This window comes from Marmota monax, unplaced genomic scaffold (genome assembly GCF_021218885.2).
Source record: "Marmota monax isolate L192 unplaced genomic scaffold, Marmota_monax_Labrador192_F-V1.1 WCK01_AAM20220418_F8-fsc00135, whole genome shotgun sequence".
Lineage (NCBI taxonomy): Eukaryota > Metazoa > Chordata > Mammalia > Rodentia > Sciuridae > Marmota > Marmota monax.
In genome coordinates this window covers 1,822,353-1,849,618 of record NW_026694339.1, presented here as the reverse complement: position 1 = coordinate 1,849,618, position 27,266 = coordinate 1,822,353, and the positions used below count along the sequence as shown (strand labels likewise).

Below are 27,266 nucleotides of genomic sequence, written 5' to 3'. Positions count from 1 at the left end.
TATGAAGGCAGTGCTAAGAGGAAAGTTCATTGCATTGAGCTCATTCAATAAAAGAGTAAAAATTCAACAAATAAATGACCAAATATTATATCTCAAAACCCTAGTAAAAGAACAAATCAACAACAAAAGCAGTAGAAGACAGGAAATAATTAAAATCAGAGCTGAAATCAATGAAATTTAAACAAAAGAAAAAATTCAAAAAATTGACAAAATTAAAAGTTGTTTCTTTGAATAAATAAATAAAATTGATAAACCCTTAGCTACACTAATGAAGACAAAACTCAAATTATTAAAATTCATGATTAAAAAGGTAAATATCACAACATACACTACTGAAATGCAGAAGATAAATAGAAACTATTTTGAAAATTTATACTCCAATAACATAGAAAATCTTGAAGACATCAACAAATTTCTAGAGACACATGAACTATCCAAACAGAATCAAGAGGACATGCATACTGCGCCGGCAAGGTAGAGGGAACTGTGACCACGCACAGAGCAGGCCCAGCGGCCTGCTGAGGGGCAGAGCCGCCCCCCACCCCCCGCGCCTGCCAGGTAGGGGAACTGTGACCACAGACAGAAAAGGCCCAGTGGCCCGCGGCGGGACAGAGCTTCCAATCACTCCTACAAGGTAGGCGGGCCTGCGACCCACCGGCAGTAGAGGAGCAGCGACCTGCTGAGAGGAAGAGCCGCCCCCTCCCCCTGCACCGGCAAGGTAGAGGGAACTGTGACCACGCACAGAGCAGGCCCAGCGGCCTGCTGAGGGGCAGAGCCGCCCCCAACCCCCCGCGGTGGGACAGAGCTTCCAATCACTCCTGCAAGGTAGGCGGGACTGCGACCCACCTGCAGAAGAGGAGCAGCGGCCTGCTGAGAGGCTGAGCCGCCCCCTCCCCCTGCGCCGGCAAGTAGAGGGAACTGTGACCACGCACAGAGCAGGCCCAGCGGCCTGCTGAGGGGCAGAGCCGCCCCCCACCCCCCGCGCCTGCCAGGTAGGGGAACTGTGACCACGGACAGAAAAGGCCCAGTGGCCCGCGGCGGGACAGAGCTTCCAATCACTCCTACAAGGTAGGCGGGCCTGCGACCCACCGGCAGTAGAGGAGCAGAGACCTGCTGAGAGGCAGAGCCGCCCCCTCCCCCTGCACCGGCAAGTAGAGGGAACTGTGACCACGCACAGAGCAGGCCCAGTGGCCTGCTGAGGGGCAGAGCCACCCCCCACCCCCCGCGCCTGCCAGGAGACCACCGACAGAAAAGGCCCAGTGGCCCGTGGTGGGACAGAGCTTCCAATCACTCCTGCAAGGTAGGCGGGCCTGCGACCCACCGGCAGAAGAGGAGCAGCGACCTGCTGAGAGGCAGAGCCGCCCCCTCCCCCTGCGCCGGCAAGGTAGAGGGAACTGTGACCACGCACAGAGCAGGCCCAGCGGCCTGCTGAGGGGCAGAGCCACCCCACACCCCCCGCGCCTGCCAGGTGACCACCGACAGAAAAGGCCCAGTGGCCCGCGGTGGGACAGAGCTTCCAATCACTCCTGCAAGGTAGGCGGGCCTGCGACCCACCGGCAGAAGAGGAGCAGCGGCCTGCTGAGAGGCTGAGCCGCCCCCTCCCCCTGTGCCGGCAAAGTAGAGGGAACTGTGACCATGCACAGAGCAGGCCCAGCGGCCTGCTGAGGGGCAGAGCCGCCCCACACCCCCCGCGCCTGCCAGGTAGGCGGAACTGTGACCACGGACAGAAAAGGCCCAGTGGCCCGCGGCGGGACAGAGCTTCCAATCACTCCTGCAAGGTAGGCGGGCCTGCGACCCACCGGCAGAAGAGGAGCAGCGGCCTGCTGAGAGGCAGAGCCGCCCCCTCCCCCTGCGCCGGCAAAGTAGAGGGAACTGTGACCACGCACAGAGCAGGCCCAGCGGCCTGCTGAGGGGCAGAGCCGCCCCCCACCCCCCGCGCCTCCCAGGTAGGTGGAACGGTGACCACCGACAGAAAAGGCCCAGTGGCCCGCGGCGGGACAGAGCTTCCAATCACTCCTGCAAGGTAGGCGGGCCTGTGACCCACCGGCAGAAGAGGAGCAGCGGCCTGCTGAGAGGCTGAGCCGCCCCCTCCCCCTGTGCCGGCAAAGTAGAGGGAACTGTGACCATGCACAGAGCAGGCCCAGCGGCCTGCTGAGGGGCAGAGCCGCCCCACACCCCCCGCGCCTGCCAGGTAGGGGAACTGTGACCATGGACAGAAAAGGCCCAGTGGCCTGCTGGGGAGCAGAGCCACCCCCCACCCCCCCGCGCCTGCCAGGTAGGTGGAACTGTGACCACCGACAGAAAAGGCCCAGTGGCCCGCGGCGGAACAGAGCTTCCAATCACTCCTGCAAGGTAGGCGGGCCTGCGACCCACCTGCAGAAGAGGAGCAGCGGCCTGCTGAGAGGCAGAGCCGCCCCCTCCCCCCCGTGCCTGCAAGGTAGACGGAACTGTGACCACCATCAGAACAGGCCAGACCCGCAACCGAAAGACAGAACAGGCCCAGTGGCCTGAGGAAGGGTAGAGCCGCCCCCCCCCCCACGCCTGCAAGGTAGGCGGACCTGCGACCCACTGGCAGTACAGCCCCAGAGGCCTGCAGAGGGGCAGTGCCGCTGCCTGCGCCTGCAAAGTAGACAGAACTGTGACCACCGACAGAACAAGCCTAGCGGCCCGCAGAGGGACAGAGCCGCCGCCCGCGCCTGTGAGGGAGACTTTGCAACTATACAAGACCAATATAAATATATAGGGGGAAAATTCAATAGCACAACAGTTTCACCAAGTAGAAAGGAACGCGAACAGTATGAAGAGACAAGGAAAGAAAGGACCACAAGCATTGCAGGTCAACTCAACGTTAGAAGAGGTAATAGCTGCAGCAGATGGAATGTCAGATAAAGAATTCAGGATATACATGCTTCAGATGATCTGGAGTCTCAAGGAAGACATCAGACAGCAAAATCAGACAATGAAAGATCACTTCAACAATGAATTACATAAACAAATCCAAGAAGCAAAAGATCAACTATACAGGGAAATAGAGGTTATAAAAAACAAACAAACAGAAATCCTAGAAATGCAGGAAGCAATAAACCAACTTAAAAACTCAATGGAGAATACTACCAGCAGAGTAGAATACTTAGAAGACAGAACATCAGACAATGAAGATAAAGTATTTCAACTTGAAAAGAACATAGACAGCTCAGCAAGACTGTTAAGAAACCATGAGCAGAACATCCAAGAAATATGGGATAACATCAAGAGACCAAATTTAAGAGTCATTGGGATACAGGAAGGGACAGAGTTTCAAACCAAAGGAATGAGCAATCTATTCAATGAAATAATACGAGAAAACTTCCCAGACTTGAAGACTGAGACAGAACCCCAAATCCTAGAAGCCTACAGGACGCCGAATGTGCAAAATCATAAGAGACCCACACCTAGACACATTATAATGAAGATGCCCAACATACAAAATAAGGAGAGAATTTTAAAAGCTACAAGAGAAAGGAAGCAGATCACATTTAGGGGTAAGTCAATCAGGATAACAGCTGATCTTTCAACACAGACTCTGAAAGCTAGAAGATCCTGGAATAACATATTTCAAACACTGAAAGAAAATGGGTTCCAACCAAGAATTGTGTTTCCAGCGAAATTAAGCTTCAGGATGGAAGATGAAATTAAAACCTTCCACGATAAACAAAAGTTAAAAGAATTTGCAGCTAGAAAACCATCTCTTCAAAACATCCTTGGCAAAACATTACAGGAAGAGGAAATGGAAAATAACAATGAAAACCAACAGTGGGAGGTAGGACACTAAAGGGGGGAAAATAATCAAAGAGGAAAACAAACCATGTTTAGTAACATAAATAAACAAATATGGCTGGAAGAACAACCCATATCTCAATAATAACCCTAAATGTTAATGGCTTAAACTCACCAATCAAGAGACACAGGCTAGTAGAATGGATCACAAAACAAGACCCAACAATATGCTGCCTACAGGAGACGCATTTGATAGGAAAAGACATACATAGGCTGAAGGTGAAAGGTTGGGAAAAATCATATCACTCATATGGACTTCGGAAACAAGCAGGAGTATCCATACTCATATCAAATAAAATAGATTTCAAGCCAAAGTTAATCAAAAGGGATAAAAAGGGACACTACATACTGCTCAAGGGAACCATACACCAACAAGACATAACAATCATAAATATTTATGCCCCAAACAATGGTGCAGCTATGTTCATCAAACAAACTCTTCTCAAGTTCAAGAGTCTAATAGACCACCATACAATAATCATGGGAGACTTCAACACACCTCTATCACCACTGGACAGATCTTTCAAACAAAAGTTGAATAAGGAAACTATAGAACTCAATAACACAATTAATAACCTAGACTTAATTGACATATATAGAATATACCACCCAACATCAAGCAGTTACACTTTTTTCTCAGCAGCACATGGATCCTTCACAAAAATAGATCATATATTATGTCACAGGGAAACTCTTAGACAATATAAAGGAGTAGAGATAATACCATGCATCCTATCTGATCATAATGGAATGGAACTGAAAATCAACGATAAAAGAAGGAAGGGAAAAGAATACATCACTTGGAGAATGAACAATAGGTTACTGAATGATCAATGGGTTATAGAAGACATCAAGGAAGAAATTAAAAAATTCTTAGAGATTAATGAAAACACAGACACAACATATCGGAATCTATGGGACACATTGAAAGCAGTTCTAAGAGGAAAATTCATTGCTTGGAGTTCATTCCTTAAAAAAAGAAAAAACCAACAAATAAATGATCTCATACTTCATCTCAAAATCCTAGAAAAAGAAGAGCAAAACAACAGCAAAAGAAGTAGAAGGCAAGAAATAATTAAAATCAGAGCTGAAATTAATGAAATTGAAACAAAAGAAACAATTGAAAAAATTGACAAAACTAAAAGTTGGTTCTTTGAAAAAATAAACAAAATCGACAGACCCTTAGCCATGCTAGCGAAGAGAAGAAGAGAGAGAACTCAAATTACTAACATACGGGATGAAAGAGGCAATATCACAACAGACACTTCAGAAATACAGAAGATAATCAAAAATTATTTTGAATCCTTATACTCCAATAAATTAGAAGATAGTGAAGGTATAGATAAATTTCTTAAGTCATATGATCTGCCCAGATTGAGTCAGGAGGATATAGACAACCTAAACAGACCAATATCAATTGAGGAAATAGAAGAAACCATCAAAAGACTACCAACTAAGAAAAGCCCAGGACTGGATGGGTATACAGCAGAGTTTTACAAAACCTTTAAAGAGGAACTAATACCAATACTTTTCAAGCTACTTCAGGAAATAGAAAAAGAGGGAGAACTTCCAAATTCATTCTACGAGGCCAACATCACCCTGATACCTAAACCAGACAAAGACACTTCAAAGAAAGAAAACTACAGACCAATATCTCTAATGAACCTAGATGCAAAAATCCTCAATAAAATTCTGGCCACTCGGATACAAAAACTTATCAAAAAAATTGTGCACCATGATCAAGTAGGATTCATCCCTGGGATGCAAGGCTGGTTCAATATATGGAAATCAATAAATGTTATTCACCACATCAATAGACTTAAAAATAAGAATCATATGATCATCCCGATAGATGTGGAAAAAGCATTCGACAAAGTACAGCATCCCTTTATGTTCAAAACTCTAGAAAAACTAGGGATAACAGGAACATACCTCAATATTGTAAAAGCAATCTATGCTAAGCCTCAGGCTAGCATCATTCTGAATGGAGAAAAATTGAAGGCATTCCCTCTAAAATCTGGAACAAGACAGGGATGCCCTCTCTCACCACTTCTGTTCAACATAGTTCTCGAAACACTGGCCAGAGCAATTAGACAGACGAAAGAAATTAAAGGCATCAAAATAGGAAAAGAAGAACTTAAATTATCACTATTTGCAGATGACATGATTCTATACCTAGCAGACCCAAAAGGGTCTACAAAGAAACTATTAGAGCTAATAAATGAATTCAGCAAAGTGGCAGGATATAAAATCAACACGCATAAATCAAAGGCATTCCTGTATATCAGCGACAAATCCTCTGAAATGGAAATGAGGACAACCACTCCATTCACAATATCTTCAAAAAAAAATAAAATACTTGGGAATCAATCTAACAAAAGAGGTGAAAGACTTATACAATGAAAACTACAGAACCCTAAAGAGAGAAATAGAAGAAGATCTTAGAAGATGGAAAAATATACCCTGTTCATGGATAGGCAGAACTAACATCATCAAAATGGCGATATTACCAAAAGTTCTCTATAGGTTTAATGCAATGCCAATCAAAATCCCAACGGCATTTCTGGTAGAAATAGAGAAAGCAATCATGAAATTCATATGGAAAAATAAAAGACCTAGAATAGCAAAAACAATGCTAAGCAGGAAGTGTGAATCAGGCGGTATAGCGATACCAGACTTCAAACTATACTACAGAGCAATAGTAACAAAAACAGCATGGTACTGGTACCAAAACAGGCGGGTGGACCAATGGTACAGAATAGAGGACACAGAAACCAATCCACAAAACTACAACTACCTTATATTTGATAAAGGGGCTAAAAGCATGCAATGGAGGAAGGATAGCATCTTCAACAAATGGTGCTGGGAAAACTGGAAATCCATATGCAACAAAATGAAACTGAATCCCTTTCTCTCACCATGCACAAAAGTGAATTCAAAATGGATCAAGGAGCTTGATATCAAATCAGAGACACGCCGTCTGATAGAAGAAAAAGTTGGCTACGATCTACATACTGTGGGGTCGGGCTCCAAATTCCTCAATAGGACACCCATAGCACAAAAGTTAATAACTAGAATCAACAAATGGGACTTACTCAAACTAAAAAGTTTTTTCTCAGCAAAAGATACAATAAGAGAGGTAAATAGAGAGCCTACATCCTGGGAACAAATCTTTACTCCTCACACTTCAGATAGAGCCCTAATATCCAGAGTATACAAAGAACTCAAAAAATTAGACAATAAGAGAACAAACAACCCAATCAACAAGTGGGCCAAGGACCTGAACAGACACTTCTCAGAGGAGGACATACAATCAATCAACAAGTACATGAAAAAATGCTCACCATCTCTAGCAGTCAGAGAAATGCAAATCAAAACCACCCTAAGATACCATCTCACTCCAGTTAGATTGGCAGCCATTATGAAGTCAAACAACAACAAGTGCTGGCGAGGATGTGGGGAAAAGGGTACACTTGTACATTGCTGGTGGGACTGCAAATTGGTGCAGCCAATTTGGAAAGCAGTATGGAGATTTCTTGGAAAGCTGGGAATGGAGCCACCATTTGACCCAGCTATTCCCCTTCTCGGTCTATTCCCTAAAGACCTAAAAAGAGCATGCTACAGGGACACTGCTACATCGATGTTCATAGCAGCACAATTCACAATAGCTAGACTGTGGAACCAACCTAGATGCCCTTCAATGGATGAATGGATAAAAAAAATGTGGCATTTATACACAATGGAGTATTACTCTGCATTAAAAAATGACAAAATCATAGAATTTACAGGGAAATGGATGGCATTAGAGCAGATTATGCTAAGTGAAGCTAGCCAATCCCTAAAAAACAAATGCCAAATGTCTTCTTTGATATAAGGAGAGTAACTAAGAACAGAGTAGGGTCGAAGAGCATGAGAAGAAGATTAACATTAAATAGGGATGAGAGATGGGAGGGAAAGGGAGAGAGAAGGGAAAATGCATGGAAATGGAAGGAGACCCTCAGAGTTATACAAAAGTACATACAAGAGTAAGTGAGGGGAAGGGGAAAAATAATATAAGGGGGACAAATGAATGTCAGTAGAGGGAGCAGAGAGAGAAGAGGGGAGGGGAGGGGAGGGGAGGGGGGACAGTAGAGGATAGGAAAGGCAGCAGAATACAACAGACACTAGTATGGCAATATGTAAATCAATGGATGTGTAACTGATGTGATTCTGCAATCTGTATATGGGGTAAAAATGGGAGCTCATAACCCACTTGAATCAAATTGTGAAATATGATATATCAAGAACTATGTAATGTTTTGAACAGCCAACAATAAAAAATTAAAAAAAAAAAAGAGGACATGCATAATTTAAACAGATCATTTTTAAGCAATGAAATAGAAGATGTCATCCAAAGTCTACCAACCAAGAAAAGCCCAGGACCAGACGCATTATCAGCCAAGTTCTACATGATCTTCACAAAAGAATTAGCACTAATATTCCTCAAATTATTGCATGAAATAGAAAAGGAGGGAACCCTTCCAAACTCATTCTATGAGGCTAGTAACACCCTGATACCAAAACCAGACAAAGACACATCAAGGGAAGAAAACTTTAGACCAATGTCCCTAATGCAAAAATTCTCAATAACATTCTGACAAATCGCATACAAAATATATTTTAAAAATAGTGCACCATGATCAAGTGGGGTTCATTCTAGGGATGCAAGGTTGGTTCAACATACAGAAATTTATATATATAAATAACAAAAATAGCATGGTATTGGTACCAAAGTAGACATATAGACCAATGGTATAGAATAGAAGACACATCAAGTGACTTAAAGACAAAAATCATATGATCAATTATTTCAATATATGCAGAAAAAGCATTTGACAAAATATAACACGTCTTCATTTTCAAAACACTAGAAAAACTAGGGATAGTAAGAACGTATCTCAACATTGCAAAAGCTGTCTATGCTAATCTTAGGGCCAACATCATTCTAAGTAGAGAAAAATTGAAAGCATTCCTTCTAAAAACTGAAACAAGACAGGGTTGCCCTCTTTCACCACTTCTATTCAACAAAGTCCTGGAAACTCTAGCCAGAGAAATTAGACAAATAAAAGAAATTAAAAGGATACAAATAAGAAACAAAGAACTCAAACTATCATTATATGATGACTACATGATTTTATATTTAGAAGATTCAAAAAATCCCACCAGAAAACACCTAGAGCTAATAAATGAAGTCAGAAAAGTGGCAGGAATAAATCAAAGGCATTTATATACATCAGTGATGAATACTCTGAAACAGAGAAATTAGAAAAACTACCCCATTCCCAGTAGCCTAAACACACATACACACACACACACACACACACACACACACACACACACTTGGAGATCATTCTAACAAGAGAGGTGAAAGACCTCTACAATGAAAACTACAGAACACTAAAAAAAGAAATTGAAGACCTTAGAAGATGGAAATATATCCCATGTTCTGGGCAATTACAATTAAAATCCCAATAACATTCTTCATAGAACTAGAAAACGCAATCATGAGATTCATTTGGAAAAACAAGAGACCCAGAATAGCCAAAGCAATCCTTAGCAAGAAAAGTGAAGCAGAGGCATCACAATATCAGACCTTAAAGTATACTACAGAGCAATAGTAACACAAATAGCATGGTATTGGTACCAAAGTAGATATATAGACCAATGGTACAGAATAGAAGACACAGAGACAAGCTCACATAAGTAGAGTTATCTCATATTAGACAAAGGCTCCAAAAACATACATTGGAGAAAATATAACCTCTTCAACAAATGGCACTGGGAAAACTGGAAATCCATATGGAGAAAAATAAAATTAGACCTCTATCTCTCATCCTGCACAAAAATCAACTCAAAGTGGTTCAGAGACTTAGGAACTAGAACAGAGACCCTGTGGCTAATAGAAGAAAAAATAGGACCAAATCTCTACCATGTCGGCTTAGGAACTGACTTCCTTAACTAGGACTCTATAGCGTAATACGTAAAAAAAAAGAATCAATAAATAGGATGAATTCAAACTAAAAGGCTTCTCAGCAAAGGAAACAATCAATAACATGAAGAGAGAGCCCACAGAATGGCAGAAAATCTTTATTTACTACATGCACCTCAGACAGAGCACTAATCTCCAGGATATATAAAGAAGTTAAAAAACTCAGCACCAAAAAATAAATACCCAATCAGTAGATGGGTTAAGGAGCTGAACAGATACTTTACAGAAAAAGAAATACAATTGATCAACAAGTATATGGGAAAATGTTCATCATCTCTAGCAATTAGAGAAATGCAAATCAAAACTACTCTAAAATTTCATCTCATTCCAGTCAGAATGGCAATTATCAAGAATACAAGCAATAATAAGTGTTGACAAGGAAGTGGGGAAAAGGTACACTAATATATTGCTGGTGGCACTGCAAATTAGTGCAACCACTATGGAAAACAGTATGGAGATTCCTTAGAAAAGTTAGAATGGAACCACTATTTGACCCAGCTATCTCACTCCTCAATTTATACTCAAAATATTTAAAATCAGCATACTATAGTGATGTAGCCATCTCAATGTTTATAGCAGCTCAGTTCACAATAGTTAAATGATGGAACCAACCTCAATGCCCTTCAACAGATGAATGGATAAAGAAACTATGAGATTTATATATATATAACGGAATATTACTCAGTCTTGAAGAAGAATGAAATCATGGCATTTGCAGGTAAATGGATGGAGTTGGAGAATATCATGTTAAGTGAAATAAGCCAACCCCCCCCAAAACAAAGGCCGATTATTTTCTCTGATAAGCAGATGTTGATCCATAATGGGGTGGGGCAAAGAATGAAGAAACTTTGGATTGTGCAAAGGGAGTGAGGGGAGGGGAGGAGGTGTGGGGACTGGGTGGATGGTGGAATGGACATTATAACATTATATACATGTATGATTATACTACTGATGTGACTCTGTACCATGTTCAGCCAGAGGAAGGAGAAGTTGTGCTCTATTTGTGGACAGAGTGTCAAAATGCATTCTGCTGTCATGTATAACTAATTAGAACAAATTATAAAATGAAAAAAATGCATTCCAAATTTATCAATGATGTAAGAATAAAAATAAAATAAATAAAACTACTTCTACAAAAAACAAAAGAGAACAACTGCTAGCAAAGATGTAAGGAAAAAATTCTTATATACTGTTTGGGGGAATGTAAATTAGTATAGTCACTATAAAAAAGCAGTATGGAGGTCTCTTTTTTAAAAAAAAACTAAAAGTAGAACCACCATATGACCAGATTATACCACTCCTGGGTATAAATCTGAGGGAAATAAGGTCAGTATACAAAAGAGACACCTGCATACCCATGTTTATTGTGGCACTATTCACATTAGCCAAAATATGAAATCAGCCTAGGTGCTCCTCAACATCTAACAGATGAATGGATAAAGAAATGATGAGATATATACACAATGAACTCTTATTCATCTATAAAGAAGAATAAAATCTGTCATTTGCATGAAAATGGATGGAACTGGAGGACATCATGTCAAGTGAAATTATTCAGACAATATCACATACTCTCTCTTTTATGTGGAAACAATAAAATTAAAATAAAATATAACCTGAAAATAGAGAGGGACTTTTAGAGGGTAGTAAAGGGGGAAAGAGGGATGTTGACAGATGTAGAGGGAAGGTGGAAATATGAATGCACAATATATGCCCATATGGAAATGTCACAAGAAACTCATCAATTTGTACAATTAACATGTATGAATAAAAAGAAAAAATATCTACATATTCTATACAAACACAACTGCTGCAAACCTAACTACATAGTACATATCAGCAGCAAGCACAGCAACAAAAATAAGTAATATTCTATACAGAATAATAATAAGTAATATTCATTGAATGTTTGGATAAACATCAACCAGGCATTGTTCTAAGTAAAAAAAATACATACACATATATATGTATCTACATGTGTGTATATGTGTATGTACACTTTTATTAATATATTCATTAATAATTTTATTAATATATTTATGAAGGCCAAATAAATATATTTAATATAGATATTAAATATATATATTCAAGCGAATATGTATATGTGTGTATTTCTGTGGTATGGGTGTGTGAGTGCTGTGGTATGAATGTGTCCCCTCCAGAAAAATTCCGATATTGAAACTTAATGGTCAATGTGATGGTCTCTGAAGGTGGGACCTTCAAAGGTGGTCATAAGAGTCCCTCTCCTTGTGAATGGGATGACGGTCCTTACTAAAGAGGCTTCACGCAGTGTTTGGCTCTCCTGCCCTCTATCTTTAGCCTCCTGAGAACATAGCACTTCTCCCCTCTGGAGAATGCAACCCTCATTAGAAAACCAAACCTGCCAGGGCCTTGATTTTAGCTGTGAAAAGTAAATACTTATTCTTTATAAATCAACCAGTTACTGGATCTATAGTACTCAGTTATAGTAGCATAAAATGAACTAAGATAACATTCAAGAGAAAATTTTATATATGGTTTTTATTTCAAGACAGTCCTTAAAAACACTCCATGAAGTGACTAGTAGTACCCTCATTTTACAAATGAGAAAACTGAGGTACATAGTGTTAAAAACTTTCCCAAAAGCCACTGAGCAAGTGACAGAGCTAGAACTTGAACCTTAGTATTGTGGCTCCAAAACCCAAGTTCATAACCCAAGTTATGCCTCAGAGAATCTCATTGAGACTCTTAAATCAGTTATAATCATAGCTGGTTGTGATTTTAAAATTCTAGAAGAGGTGATTGAAAGAATCTCATTTAACTTTTTCATGATTGAACATAAGCAGAAGCATTGTCCACATACTTTTAGCAGTCATCTCTTCTGTTCCAACCGGAGTGGAGCCTGTTTTTTGTTCTTCAGAGTCTCTCTGCATAAAGGATTCATTTAGAGCCCATAAAACCAAATCACGCAAGGTAAAGACTGTGGTTCCATCTCTGGTGTATACTTTGGAAGCTGCTCTGGAAAGCCCAAGCTGTCCTGTGCATTCTGTAAGAAGCTAAACAACACAGTTTGTGAAGGACTGACACGAACTAGTGATAGAATTGGGAATAATAAAGAAGAGCTCACCTTTCAGATGAGAAAATCTTTTAACTTGAGAAAATACAGATCTGAGTAACTACTAATCTTAATTGTGTGTGTGTGTGTGTGTGTGTAATAATAGTAGTAGGGATTAAAATAAGGACTCACACATGCTAAGCAACCATTCTACTCCTGAGCTACATCACCTTCCCTGATCTTGATTTTTGATTAGTAATGATTTCTAATATTAGATTGTTCTATACCATCTTATATTAGTCTAATCCCACTGTGAAAATTCCTAGCTCTAAAAATGTAACATAGCAGCTGATGTATATTAATACATTGTAGCCTCAGAATACTTTCTAAGGAATGTCCAATCGAGAAATCTACTTTCAATTTTGTTGCTTGATAAGGTATAAAATTATTGTAATATTTCATATTGATAAACTGCTCTAAAATAAATGAGTAGTTAACTTTTAAACCAAGATATGACATGTATTATTACCTCCATTTGGTAGATGGGAAAACAGAATGAAAAGGCTAATATTTTTTCCCAAGACCATAAAAGACAGTATGGATCCCTGAGTGAATCTTCAAGTCACTAACTTCTGTACTTTGTTTAGTGTACTGAACAACAATATTTTATTTAAAAATCCATTTATTTTTCAACCAAAGAGGTGAGTGGATAAATAAGTAGCGTTTGTAAAGAAGTTCCAATGAGAACTTTATATCATATTTAACATCGCCTGTAAAATATGTTACTAAAGTATTAATCTGAATGCACAGACAGGATGATCATTAAACCTGGAAAGACAAATCTGGGCTTGGGCCTTCTGGACTCTCTTTCATTCCTGTGTCTATGTGTTCTTTAAGACAGACCACACAGTTCCTCTTAACACAATCCCTTCTTCTCCAATTTGAAAATGAAGCACCCTATCAACAAATAAGCACTCTAATGCTGCAGATGATAAACAAGGTGGCATCTCTTAGATCACTCAGATGACATAAAATTGGAAGTTGGCTTGGGAAGGAGGGAAGAAAATGACATTGTTCTTGATAAGAATGAAGAAAATTGGGTAGTTTTATTTTTTCTCCTTTTATATCTTTGCTTTGGAGCCAATCTAAGAAAACACATTCTGATTTTTAAAAATTTTTTCTAAGTCTATCCAAAGAAATACAATAAAAAATAATGCCTTTAAGGAAACACGGATCTTAATCTCATCAGCTTAAATTGGTAAACCTGGCCAGGGACATTTATCACTCAATCTCATTTTTTTTTTCTTATCAGGAGAATCACCATTATCATTACCTCTGAGAATGTAAGCAGCATTTAAGTGACAGTCACTTACCATGGGGAATGTTCCAGCCACAATTAACTTCCCATTACGATATCCATCCCCGTTTTTGTACGCGATTATTTTCACTGCCTTCTGGTGTGTTGCTGCTATACCACTGCGATACACAACTTGCATGCAGGTCTTCATCCGTAAAGATAATAGGAGTTCTTCATAATAACTTAGAGTTTTGTCAGCCTCATAAGATGATAAGTCAGCCTGATTCATTTTAAAAAATTGTACATTTATACAAACCTTTAAATTTTAGTTTTTTATTTGAGCATCATTCAGTCTCATTTCAATGAGTGTGTGTGTGTGTGTGTGACATTTAAATTTTGCTATGGTCACTTCATGTACTATAGATACCAGTGCTATAATAGGAAGGACACTGGACAGAAATCTTAAGTTCTTTTTCCGTCCCTGACACGGAGTTACTAGGTGACTTCTGAGCATCTGGTCTGTTTGGGGCTTTCTGTATTTATTTTATTTGAGGTTAATGTTACATTTTTTGTTTCTTTTGCTTTCACCTGTGACAGGAGATGGCAGCAGGGCCAAAGACAGCCTGAGATCAAAGTAAGAGGACACAATACCACCACCGACATTCCCTCAATTTTTGACTTTAGAATGATGCCATCCTATGGTGGAAGATGCTGATGAAAGGAGGGGAATGAGAACAGTGTCAAGCACATGGTAATGAAGGGATACTAACTAGGATGCTGCCCTGAGGGAAAACCTGTCTGAGATGCTGTAACTCTGAGGATCTTGGTAATCAGCTCCTCCAAACCAAATGCCCTCCGGCTTCCCAGAGGACTGATTCCTTTTTCCTTTAGATATTGTTTCAGTGGATGGTAACAGGTGGCACAATGTGGCTAGGAATTAGGAGATGAGCGAGATGTGGAGATGGGGCAGGCCAGCCTTGAGAGGACAGGCTGGAGGGTGCCCACCTTTTTGGACTTGCTCCTTTATATTCAGGTGTGCAAGTTCCCTCAGCTTTTTTCACTTCTAAACTTGAAGGGAGGATCTCTTAAATAGTACCATTTCAAATTAAGGTCACACAAAAGTAGCAGAGGATTTTGTTTGTTTGGTTTTTGTTTTTGTTTTTTCATCTCCAAGAACTCTAAATAGCATTAGACATGGATGTGTGAATTCAGACACCCAACCTGAATTGTTAACAACAACATGTCAAATTCCCTCTGAAATGCTCCATGCTCATCAAAGAAGTTTACCCTGTGTATACAGGTAAAAAAGCTGTTCCACTAAGTAAAGATTTGCAGTTATTTCCTCAACTAAGTGACACAGAGAACAAGGGAAAGTGTCAGCAAATTAAAGCTGCAGAAGTGCCCAATTAACTTCACAGGGTGGATGGAACTATTAATAGACAATGTATTTTAAATTACAGTGGGGAAAAGGAAATCAATGCAAGCAGGATGTGTTAAGGGAGGATGAATTGGATGAGTGGAGATGCACCTGAGGAGGATGAATTGGATGAGTGGAGATTAACTTGAATGCAAGGCAGATAATAAATACATCAAAGTTTCCAAACTGTTGACACATGTACATTAGCAGAATTCAGATCATTACACACCTTGACCACACTGATGACCTTGAAAGGCCCTTGTGATAGGGGCTTCTGGGTCTTGGAGCCTGAAACACAGAGGAATGGAACCCCTGGAAGCAACTGTTTCAGTCTCTTCTCTGCTCTCATGCATCGTCCACAAGCCAGGCAGAGCATCATTTTCCTCTTTCCACCAGCTGAGAGATAATAGTATCCCTTAAACAGGAAATAAAGGCACTTTTATATAGGTACATCTGAATTATGATAACATTCCATAGAACTCTTTAGAATATAAATAGAGCACCTTTATCATCACCAAATACTAAATTTGAAATCACAACATTAATGCATTATTTTCCTCCCTAATAATTACATTTTCAAGAAAATAATTTCCAAATTTGTAATGACAATTCAGCACCAATGAACACAACCTGTGCCCAGAATCAAGATTTCATGAAAAATGGTCAGTTCCAAGTTTGAGTCAGAAAATATACAATGTAAGCAAGGGAAAGAAAAAAGTTATCCCAGAGTAAACAAATTGTGTCAAAAAGACATGGAAGTCAATATGAGGGAGCCCCTACTGCTCAAAAAGCAATAATTTGGGGCTAACATAAAGAACAATAATGGCAACATTTTGCATGTTTTTGAATATGCAAAATTCAATGAGTTCACAATGATTCTATTAATAGAAGTAAAACAAACAAAAAACCCAAACAAATAAAAACAAATCTACAACCTATTGGACAACATTGGCAATAAGCTTGCACCTATTTATAACTCTGAAAACCGGCCATGAAAGAGTATGGCAGATTATTTCCAAAGACAGCCACAATAAAACCATTCCAAACTTGTGTTCATGGTCATTTGATGTATGACTTTACTGTTCCTTCAATAGAAAGGAAGTGTTTCTTTGTCCTTACTTCTTTTCGTTGAAGAAGGGAAAGGGCGTACTACTGGCTTCACCCATTGTAGCACTAGCAAATGCAAGACAAGCAGATGTATAAGTAGTACTTGCACATTAGTGCTTATTCTCTTTGGGTTACAGTAGGAACCCTAAGACTACAATGTGAGCAAACTTGAGCTAGCCTTTTCAAGAAATCCAGAGATTGAAGAATCAATGCCCCTAGCTAAGAGCCTACCATCCACCAGACATGTAAGGGAGGCCATCTGTGATCATCTACTCCTCACAGAGCCACCAAACTACTGAAGGAGCACCAGATGACTACAGCCATACTAGTGACCCTGGGCAAGACCAACAGATTTGTTCTTCATACTTTTCCTGAAATCTTTCCTAACTGGAATCACAGAGTTTAAGTTATTTCAATCAAAAGTTAAGTGTTCTTTTGCCTAATTGCTCTGGCTTGAGATTTGAGTACTATTGAGAATAAAAGTGGTAAAAGTGGGTATCCCTGTCTTGTTTCTATTTTTAGAGGAATGCTTTTAGTTTTTCTCTATTTAGAACAATGTTGGCCTTGGGTTTGTCATACAGCTTTTACAATATTAAGATATGGTCATTTTATTCCTATTTTTTCCTAGTGTTAATCATGAATGGATGATGTATTTTGTCAAATGCTTTTTCTGTATCCATTGAGATGATCATGTGATTCTTGTCTTTAAGTCTATTGATGTGGTGCATATATTTAGTGATTTCTGTATGTTGAACCAACCGTACATGCCTGGAATGAAACTCACTTGATTATGGTGCACAATCTTTTCAGTGTGTTTTGCCAGCATTTTATTAAGAATTTTTGCATCTATGTTCATCAGGGATATTGGTTTGAAGTTTTCTTTCCTTGTCGTGTCTTTGTCTGGTTTTGGTGTAAGGGTGATATTGACTTCATTGAATGAGTTTGGAAGGGTTCCCTCCTTTTCTATTTCATGGAATAATTGGAGGAGGATTGGTATTAGTTCTTATTTAAAGGTTTGGTAGAACTTGGCTGAGAATCCATCTAGTCCTGAACTTTTATTTGCTGGTAAATTCTTGATTACTTCTTCAATCTTGTTATTTGAAATTGATCTATTCACATTTTCTATATCCTCCTGGTTCAGTGTGAGTAAGTGTTATGTTTTTAGGAATTTATCAATGTCTTCAGTATTTTCTAACTTAAATAAGTATAGATTTTCAAAACAGCTTCTGATTATCTTCTGTATTGCATTAGTGTTGGTGATGATATTTCCATTTTCATCATGGATTCTAGTATTTGCATTTTTAAGGAGTTAAAATCAGCATACTTCAGTGACACAGCCACATCAATGTTTATTGAAGCTCAATTCACAATAGTTAAATTATGAAAGCAGCCTAGGTGTCCTTCAATAGATGAATGGATAAAGAACATGTGGTATATATACACAATGGAGTATTACTCAGCCATAAAGAAGAATCACTTTATAACATTTGCCAGCAAATGGATGGATCTGAAGACTATCATGCTAAGTGAAGTAAGAAAAAATCAAAGGTAGAATGTTATCTCTGATATTTGGAAGCTAATTCACAATAAAGCAGGTGGTGAGGGGAAGAGTAGACATGCGGTAGATTAGACAATGGGAATGGAAGGAAAGGACATGGATAAGTAAAGGAAAGACAGTGGAATGAATCTGGCATGTACATATATGAAGTTTCCCATGTACATATATAAAACAACACAGAAAATCCCACCACCATGTACATCCATAAGAATGGAACTCTACCATTGGTCTACATGTCTATTTTGGTGCCAATACCATACCATTTTTGTTACTATACTTTGTGGTATAGTTTAAGGTCTGGTATTGTGATGCCTTCTGCTTCACTCTTCTTGCTAAGGATTGCTTTGGCTATTCTGGGTCTCTTATTTCTCCAAATGAATTTCATGCTTGTTTTTTCTATTTCTATAAGGAATGATGATGGGATTTTAATAGGAATCACATTGAATTTGTATAGTGCTTTGGGTGGTATGGCCATTTTGACAATATTAATTTTGCCTTTCCAAGAACATGGGAGATCTTTCCATCTTCTAAAATCTTCTTCAATGTCTTTCTTTAGTATTCTGTAGTTTTCATCATAGAGGTCTTTCACCTCTTTTGTTAAGTTGACTCTCAAAAATTTTTTTTGGAGGCTATTGTGAATGGGTAGTTTTCCTAATTTCTCTTTCAGAGGATTTGTCATTAATGTGTAGAAATATATTTGATTTATGGGTATTGATTTTATATCCTGCTACTTTGCTGAATTCATTAATTAATTCTAGTTTTCAGGTGAAGTTTTTTTTGGATTCTCCAAGTACAGAATCAAGTCATCAGCAAATAATGATAGTTTGAATTCTTCTTTTCCTATTTGTATCCCTTTAATTTCTTTTATCTGTTTAATTGCTCTGGCTAGTGTTTCCAGGACTATGTTGAGTAGAAGTGGTGAAAGAGGGCATCCCTGTCTTGTCCAAGTTTTTAGAGGGAATGTTTCCAATTTTTCACCATTTAGAATGATGTTGGCTTTGTGTTTAGAGTAGATAGCTTTTACAATGTTGAGGTATGTTCCTAGTATCTCCATTTTTTCAGTGTTATGAACATGAAAGGGTGTTACATTTTATCAAATTCTTTCTCTGCATCAATTGATATAATCATATAATTCTTTAAGTCTACTGATGTGATGAATTATATTTATTGATTTTCATATATTGAACCAACCTTGTATCCCTGGAATAAACCTCACTTGATTATGGTACACTATTTTTTTAATATGATTTTGTATGCGATTTGCCAGAATTTTTTTTGAGAAATTATCTCATACTAGACAAAGGTGCCAAAAACATACATTGGAGAAAAGATAGTCTCTTCAACAAAAGGTGCTGAGAGAACTGGAAATCTATACTCAACAAAATGAAAATAAACCCCTATCTCTAACTATGTACAAAACTCAACTCAAAGTGGATCGAAGACCTAGGAATTAGACCAGAGACCCTGCACCTAATAGAGGAAAAATTAGGCTCAAATCTTCATTATGTTGGATTACGCCCTGACTTCCTTAAGAAGACTCCTAAAACACAAGAAATAAAATCAATAATTAATAAATGGGATGGGATAAACTAAAAAGCTTCTTCTCAGTAAAAGAAACAATCAATGAGGTGAAGAGAGAGTCTACATTTTGGGAGCGAATTTTTGTCACACACATGTCAGATACAGCAGTAATCTCCAGGATATATACAGAACTCAAAAACCTTAACACCAAAAAAAAAAAAACAACAATTAATAAATGAGCTAAGGAGCTGAACAGACACTTCTCAGAACTTCTCAGAAGAAGATATACATTCAATCAACAAATATATGAAAAAATGTTAAACATCTCAATTAATTACAGAAATGCAAATCAAAACTAAGATTTCATCTCATGCCAGTCAGAATGAGAGTTATCAAGAATACAGACAACAATAAATGTTGATGAGGATATGGAAAAAAAGACATACTCATATATTGCTGGTGGGACTGCAAATTGGTACAACCAATCTGGAAAGAAGTATAGAGATTCCTTAGGAAACTTGAAATGGAACCACCATTTGACCCAGCTATCCCTGTCTTTGGTCTATACCCAAAGGACTTAAAATCAGCATATTATAGTGACACAGCTGCATCAATGTTTATAGCAGCTCAATTCACAATAGCTAAACTGTGGAAGCAACCTAGATGCCCTTCGATAGATGTATGGATAAAGACACTGTGGTATATATACACAATGGAATATTACTCAGCATTAAAAGAGAATAAAATTATGTCATTTGCAAGTAAATGGATGGAGCTGGAGAATATCATGCCAAGCAAAGTAAGCCAATACTAAAAAACCAAAGGCCTGATGTTCTCTCTGATAATGGATGCTGATCCATAATGGGGTGAGGTGGACATGGGGGAAAATGGAAGAACTTTGACTGGGCAAAGGGGAGGGAGGGGTGAGGAAGGGGCATGGGAGCCGGAAAGATGGTAGAATGAGATGGACTTCATTACTCTAGGTACATGTCTGACCGCACATATGGTGTGACACTACATTGTGTACAACCAGAGAAATGAAAAGTTGTGCTGAAATTGTATACAACGAATCATAATGCATTCTGCTGTCATATATACCTAATTTAAATGAATAAGTTAATTAATAAAAAAGAATGGGATGCTAAAATGGATAAGATATATTCCATGCTTGTAGAATTATATCAAAATGGATTCTGATATCATGAATAACTAAAAAGAACCATTTTTTTTTTAAAAAAAGTCAGTGTTCAAGGGGCTGGAGAGGTAGCTAAGAATTAGAGTGCTTGCCTCGCATATATAAGCCCTGGCTTCAATGCAATATCAGAAATTGTCTCTAACCAAGATCAGAACTGGTGATGTAGCTCAGGGGTAGAACACTTGCCTAGCACATGAGGCCCTGGGTTCAGTTCTCAGTCCTGTGGGAAATTAGTGATCAAATTTTATGAACATAGCTTTTCTAAGGGAAAAAAAATCACTTCATTAAATTATCTTATTTTACCATCTTTTTTTTTCTTTGGGAAGACAGAACCACTTACTGGTTGATCAATGTTTTCCCCTTTAATGACAGAAGATGTACAAATACCAGCAAAATTTGCCAATGTGATTTCCTTATCCAAAGTAGTGCTATAAAAGGCCATAAATGTTTTCAAATTTTCTAAGTACTGCCACTTTTGATGGGCAGTTCCATTGTTGTATGGCTTATATTTCTGGAAAAAAAAAGAGAGAAAATATTTTGTCAAATAGACAGGTGAGTTTATGAGATAGCTATAGCAGTCATATTTCATTGCATAAATTCCAAAAGTACAGATAATTATTCATAAATACATTATGCAGTGATAAATATAGTTGATTTTTGGCAATTATATGCATAGATTTTATACTTATAAATATGCATTCTTTGATTTACAAAAATAGAATCACACAATACATACAATTTGAATTGCATTTTTTTTCAATTAACAATATTCCATGAACCTTTTTTCAACATTTTAAAAAGATATTATCATTTAATTTCAGGAATATTTTATTTTGCTAATCTCCAATAGTTAAAACATGTATATTGTTTCTTAAAATTTCCCTGCAATACACAGAGAACAACACACAGTACTGTAAATAAATCTTTGTATAAATCTATGATAATTTCTTTTTTTGTAGTTGTTGATGGACAGAATGCCTTTATTTTAATTGTTTATTTATTTATTTATTTTATGTGGTGCTGAGAATTGAACCCAGTGCCTCATGCATGCTAGGTAAGCACTCTACCACTGAGCTCCAGCCCAAGCCCCTATGATAATTTCTCTAGGACAAATTTCTGGAAGAGTTGCTGATAAAAGAAGATTCTATTTTTTGCAGTATTAGGGATTGAATGCACATCTCACACATGCTAGGTAAGTACTGTACCACTGACTTGCATCCCAAGTCCAAACTCTGATCATTTTTCAAGATTATGATCTATCACATCGAAATTCTTTCTGGAGAGATCATTTTACTTTATATTTCTAATAGTTGTATATGTATATGAAATAACCCACTTTTCTCATATTCTTGTCCCAAAAGGGCAATATCTTCCCTAAATATGAGCTTAATAAATGAAAAAATAGTACCTTATTGATATTTTAGTTTACATTTCATTGATATTAAAGGAGACTTTTTCTAAGTAAAGTTAAATAATAATAGAAACAAGATATTTACTTTAATTACAAAAGTTGGCTCAAGTATAAGTAAAACATGTTTCAATTTAACAGAATTTTAAAAAGTGAATTATTGCTAATAACTAATCATATCATGACACCTCAAGGAATTTTATGATTTGTAACACTTACATTACCAAGTAACAGGTTAACAGTAAAGAAGAAAATAAATGAGTCTTAAGAACTGATTTTATGGGTCAGAAAACAAAGCCTCTCCCAGAGATCTGGAAAACCAAAGGCTATATTTTCAAGGAACAAGAAAAGATCTAGTAGCATTAATCTAACGTGCCTAATTTTTATTACTTTATTTGAACTTGAATATTTTTTCATAAACTGATTGCTTCAATAAATAAAAATGAAATGTTAACAAAGAAAAAAGTTTTGAAAGGTGACTCAAATTATCTTGGGATTAAGTTTTTTTCATATAAAATGAGAACCTCAGGGGAAGACATCCATACCTACAATTTTATGAAACTAAGGAAGGCACTCAATTTGCACCTGCATGAGATTTTATCTTTGATATGTACTAAATAGGCATCTGACATAAAATAATGTAAAATGATGTATACTGTCTCTAAATTTTTAGTCTTTATTTAACATCAGGACAGAAGATTTAATTAAGTTTTGGTATTTGTCCAGATTGCTGTCCCAGTTTTGGATTCAGGGCCTGCAAAACAAGTTGCTTCACTGCTTTTAAACACATGGAATAAAATGTTATTTGGAGACAATACATTCTGCCCAACAAAAAGATGGAAAATACTGTGGAGATGACAGAAAGAAAATGCAGAGCAGGAATGCTCCTAAACTCTCTCTCCTCCTAGCATGGAAAACACAGATCCATTTACAAATGTTTTTGGTTATAAGTGGGAATGACAGGAAAACGTGCAAAAAGCACTTCCTAGATCTTTGTCCAAAATTCAAATGAAGCCAGACTTCTCTGGTATCTCCAAAAATTGTTTGGCTGTTGTAAGCATTTGCAAAACTGTATTAAAAGTATAATGCAAATGGATTGCTTGGTAGACTACCACTATGAGCTCAGGTCCCCAAAAGACCTCCCTGTACGGGTTGTCTTTCTCCAGTTACCACGAAAGGGGGCCTAGCATATGTCCTTGATGACTGAATTTGGGTGCATCTAATAGCCATTCACTTGACTGCATCCACCACTTGACTGCCGTGTTTACTTAACAGTAAATTCTGTGAATTTTGTTGAGACCATTTCTCATGCTTGCCTTTGGATTTGATTTCAGTAACTAGCACAGTTCCTGACATGCGGCAGCTCACAATCACCATCTGTTGGATTAAACTAAATTAAGAGATACATGAACATGCTCAATTTGAAATCTAGGCAGACTATTATAAATATTTTAACAATGACATTCAAGGTAGCATTCTATGGCAGCCATTCTTTAGCTCCACAAAAAGGAGACATTTATTTCAATTTAATTAAAGGGCCATGATTACTTGTTAGTCTATACATATCTTACCTGAACAATAACTGGATAGCCACAGGCTTCATTTCTAGCCTTGGTCATAGACACTGCCAGCACAAGGTCAGGGTTACTTGCCAGGTGAAAAGTCCTTAAGAAAATAGGATTAGTCACATTATCAAGCAGTGTGACCAGATTAGGTTCCTTCTGTGCCACTTATCAATGTATTGACCCTCAGCTCCAAACATGCTCCGGGATAACAGATAATGCTTCATTTCTCCCTTATGGTTAGCAGGATATTAAACTTTCTTGGTAAAGAATGCTAGAAGAACACAGCAAGAAGAAGGGGCTCTCCGACGCTCTTCATGTCTGCTGCGTGAGGTCAGCTTATGGAAGTGAAAGCATCCAGCGATGCTGTGCTCCAACCAGGTGCCCCTATCACAGTCTGCCCACACTCTGAGGACCCTGGCCTGCTTGGTGACAACCTGCTCATTGCCCTCCCAACATGGGTGCCACATGCTTCAGAGCCTCTTGTTAACCAGCATCCTTATCCCCTTCGCATGCCAGTGTGCCCAGCAACTAGTCACACTCCCACATATGTTTCAGAGGATTGCTTCCTGTTTGCCTAGCAACCACACACCAACTATAGCCAGGCACACAGTACAATTTCTCTGCCATCCATGGAGGAGTGCTATACTATATGCCTCTTACAATGAAGTCTAAACCCCAACCTTAGAGGGAGTCCCAATCCCAAACTTATTCTTTCTTGTGTATTCTCCCTCAGCCTAGCGTAATGTGTATATTATATAATATAGACATCTATATCTAAAATTTTGTTAAACCAATTAAGGTATTACATTTGTATCTCTATGAGGTTTTATTCACTGTGATCTGTGTTAACGAGGCACCTTGCTGGGTGCTGTGGTGTACATCTGTAATCCCAGTGGCTTGGGAGGTTGAAGCAGGAAGATCACGAGTTCAAAGCCAGCCTCAGCAAAAGCGCGTGCTAAGCAACTCAGTGAGACCCTTTCTCTAAATTAAATACAAAATAGGGCTGGGGATGTGGCTCGGTGGCCGAGTGCCTCTGAGTTCAATCCCCAGTACCAAAAAAAAAGGTGGGGGGGAGTTGGAGAATGTAATGTATACTTTATCTCCTAGAATTTCTATAGTATTACTATATATGTATACACATATGTATATAAACTCTAGGGCTAAAAGAGTAATAGTATATAAAATATTACATATTACAATATGTATTATCCATAAGATATACATATATTTGAACTTAATGCCTGGGAAAATATGATTAATATAATGGAATTTTCTACACTTTGCTGCTACATAGTATAATCCAAGGTTCTCCAGAACTTACCAGCTTATCAGAGCAAACAGATTTCAATAGCCAACATAATATTTGTGTATGTGATATATAATAGTTAATGCTTTGTCATAGTTTAATAATCCTTTATATCCTACTTTTCTTATTTAAATCACTGTGTGATTTCTATCTTGAGATTATATCCAAACGGATACACCCACTTCCTTGTCCATTTTTCAATTATTGAGATGCAGTGAGAATAGTTTAGTGGGTTCTGGAACAACACTGTCTAGGTATGAATCATGAGTACCATGAGTACCAACCTCTTGGTAGCTGTATAGCTTTAACAATTATTTGCTTCAGTTTCTTCATCTGTAATATGGGATGATGGTGCATAAGGTGGAAATTAAATGAGTTGATGCAAATAAAAATGCATAGAATACTACAAGGTATTTAACATCTAAATATTAGATATTATTATTAATGGTTGTGGCTCCTTTATATTTTTCCCTTAAGTTCTTTTGTCCAAAGGCACTTTTCCTAAAAGTCCAAAATACATGTTGAATTTTAAAAGTGATCTTAATTGGAGCTAACATAAAATCTGTTTAATGGTAAAGCAAAATGAAAATTATTGAATTAAATTTTTGAATTCACTTCCTCACAACACTTAAAACACAAATAAATGAAACATTCAAGGCTTTTATGTATATAGAAAGCCAATTCTTTATTGCTGCCAATATGGTTACATTAGAGACAAATGGTCATTCCTATTGTGGAAATTATAACTCATGCTGAATATAAAATGTAATGATATGGGAATAAAGGGAATAAGGTACAAAAGGATCCATTAAAAGAGTAATATAGTCTTCCTTTAAAGACTTAAAGAATTCCAAAATCAAATTTAAGTTTCTTAACATAAAACAATACATTTTCATCACAAAGAATTTATAAAGTACTGGAAAATACAGTAAAACCCATAATAGAGCTTTAAAATTCACTCATAGTCCTAAATGACAACCACTATTAATCAAATAGTATATTTGTTCCTCCAATGTTGGTTGATGAGGTATCATTTTAAATCCAAAATGGATATTCAATTTTATAAAAAACCTTTTCAGCATCTGTGAAGACTGAACACTGTTAGAGAGCTAGAATTTTACACTGTTCATCTCTGGGGCCTCAAAAGGTTGCGCAGTTTGCATCTTGCATTTTTATTGGCACTCAGTAGTATTATTCAAATAAATGTGTGATTGTTTATTTCCTTTAATGACCTACTGAGGTGTCAAGACTAATGAGCTCACTCTTGATATTTTTGCTTCCTAGAGTAAATGCCACTGTCTCTCTCATGCTTTGATGCCATGCTCAGCCGTTATAATGTTAGGTTTTCTTTTCCTTTTTGAACAGTACGGTTGACGGGCACTTGTCCACAGCAGAGAAGTACTATTTTGCAGGAAGCCGAGCTTATAGATTTCCACATAAAGCCTCCTGTGTGCTAGACAGCAAGGAGGAAACGCTCTATAGCTCAGCAATATCTAGCATGATTCGAAGGCCTCTTTCATTAACCCACGGTAGGAGTGCAGACAGGTCACTTAATCTCTTTGTCCATCAGTTAGTTTATCTTGTTTTGTAATCAAGACTCAAAGATCTCTTTCAGCTCCAAATTCCACAGCACTGCATTTTCTCTTATGTAATTTTAAGTCCCACTGAGGGGACTTTTGTCCCTGAGGATTTTCTCATATTTCCCTTTAGAGACTAAATGATTGATTTAGATTTTGTGACAGTTGAAAATGAAGGAAAGATGCCATATTATCTGCAAAGCTGACCAGACCATTCTTCTGTGTGGCTGGAAACAAAACGAGTGTGTCTCAGCACTCTCCCTATCACCTTCCAGGGTCTCCTCACTGGTTTCTGGCACTGCCAGGCTAGATTGTGTGTTATGCCCTCAAGGCTTGGTTCTCAGTCATAGTCTCACATAAGAGGTTTTACTGATAATTGCATAAGATAGCAGACTTCCTACATATTTTCTCTTTGAAATAGGTGGCCAAAATAAAAA

At 38.1% G+C, this 27,266-nt stretch overlaps 1 protein-coding gene across 6 annotated transcripts in view; it reads right to left on the bottom strand.

Annotated features, from left to right (window-relative positions):
* Positions 1 to 27,266, bottom strand: part of Dcdc1 (doublecortin domain containing 1) — a 486,421-nt gene that overhangs the window by 44,280 nt on the left and 414,875 nt on the right. For all 6 annotated transcript variants that reach the window (XM_058586488.1, XM_058586487.1, XM_046467509.2 and 3 more), the window contains 5 exons: positions 23,953 to 24,046; positions 21,314 to 21,484; positions 15,822 to 16,007; positions 14,252 to 14,455; positions 12,687 to 12,879 (listed from right to left, as the gene is read on the bottom strand). In XM_058586488.1, coding sequence (XP_058442471.1) covers positions 12,687 to 12,879; positions 14,252 to 14,455; positions 15,822 to 16,007; positions 21,314 to 21,484; positions 23,953 to 24,046 — 848 coding nt within the window. The remainder of the gene's footprint in view (positions 1 to 12,686; positions 12,880 to 14,251; positions 14,456 to 15,821; positions 16,008 to 21,313; positions 21,485 to 23,952; positions 24,047 to 27,266) is intronic.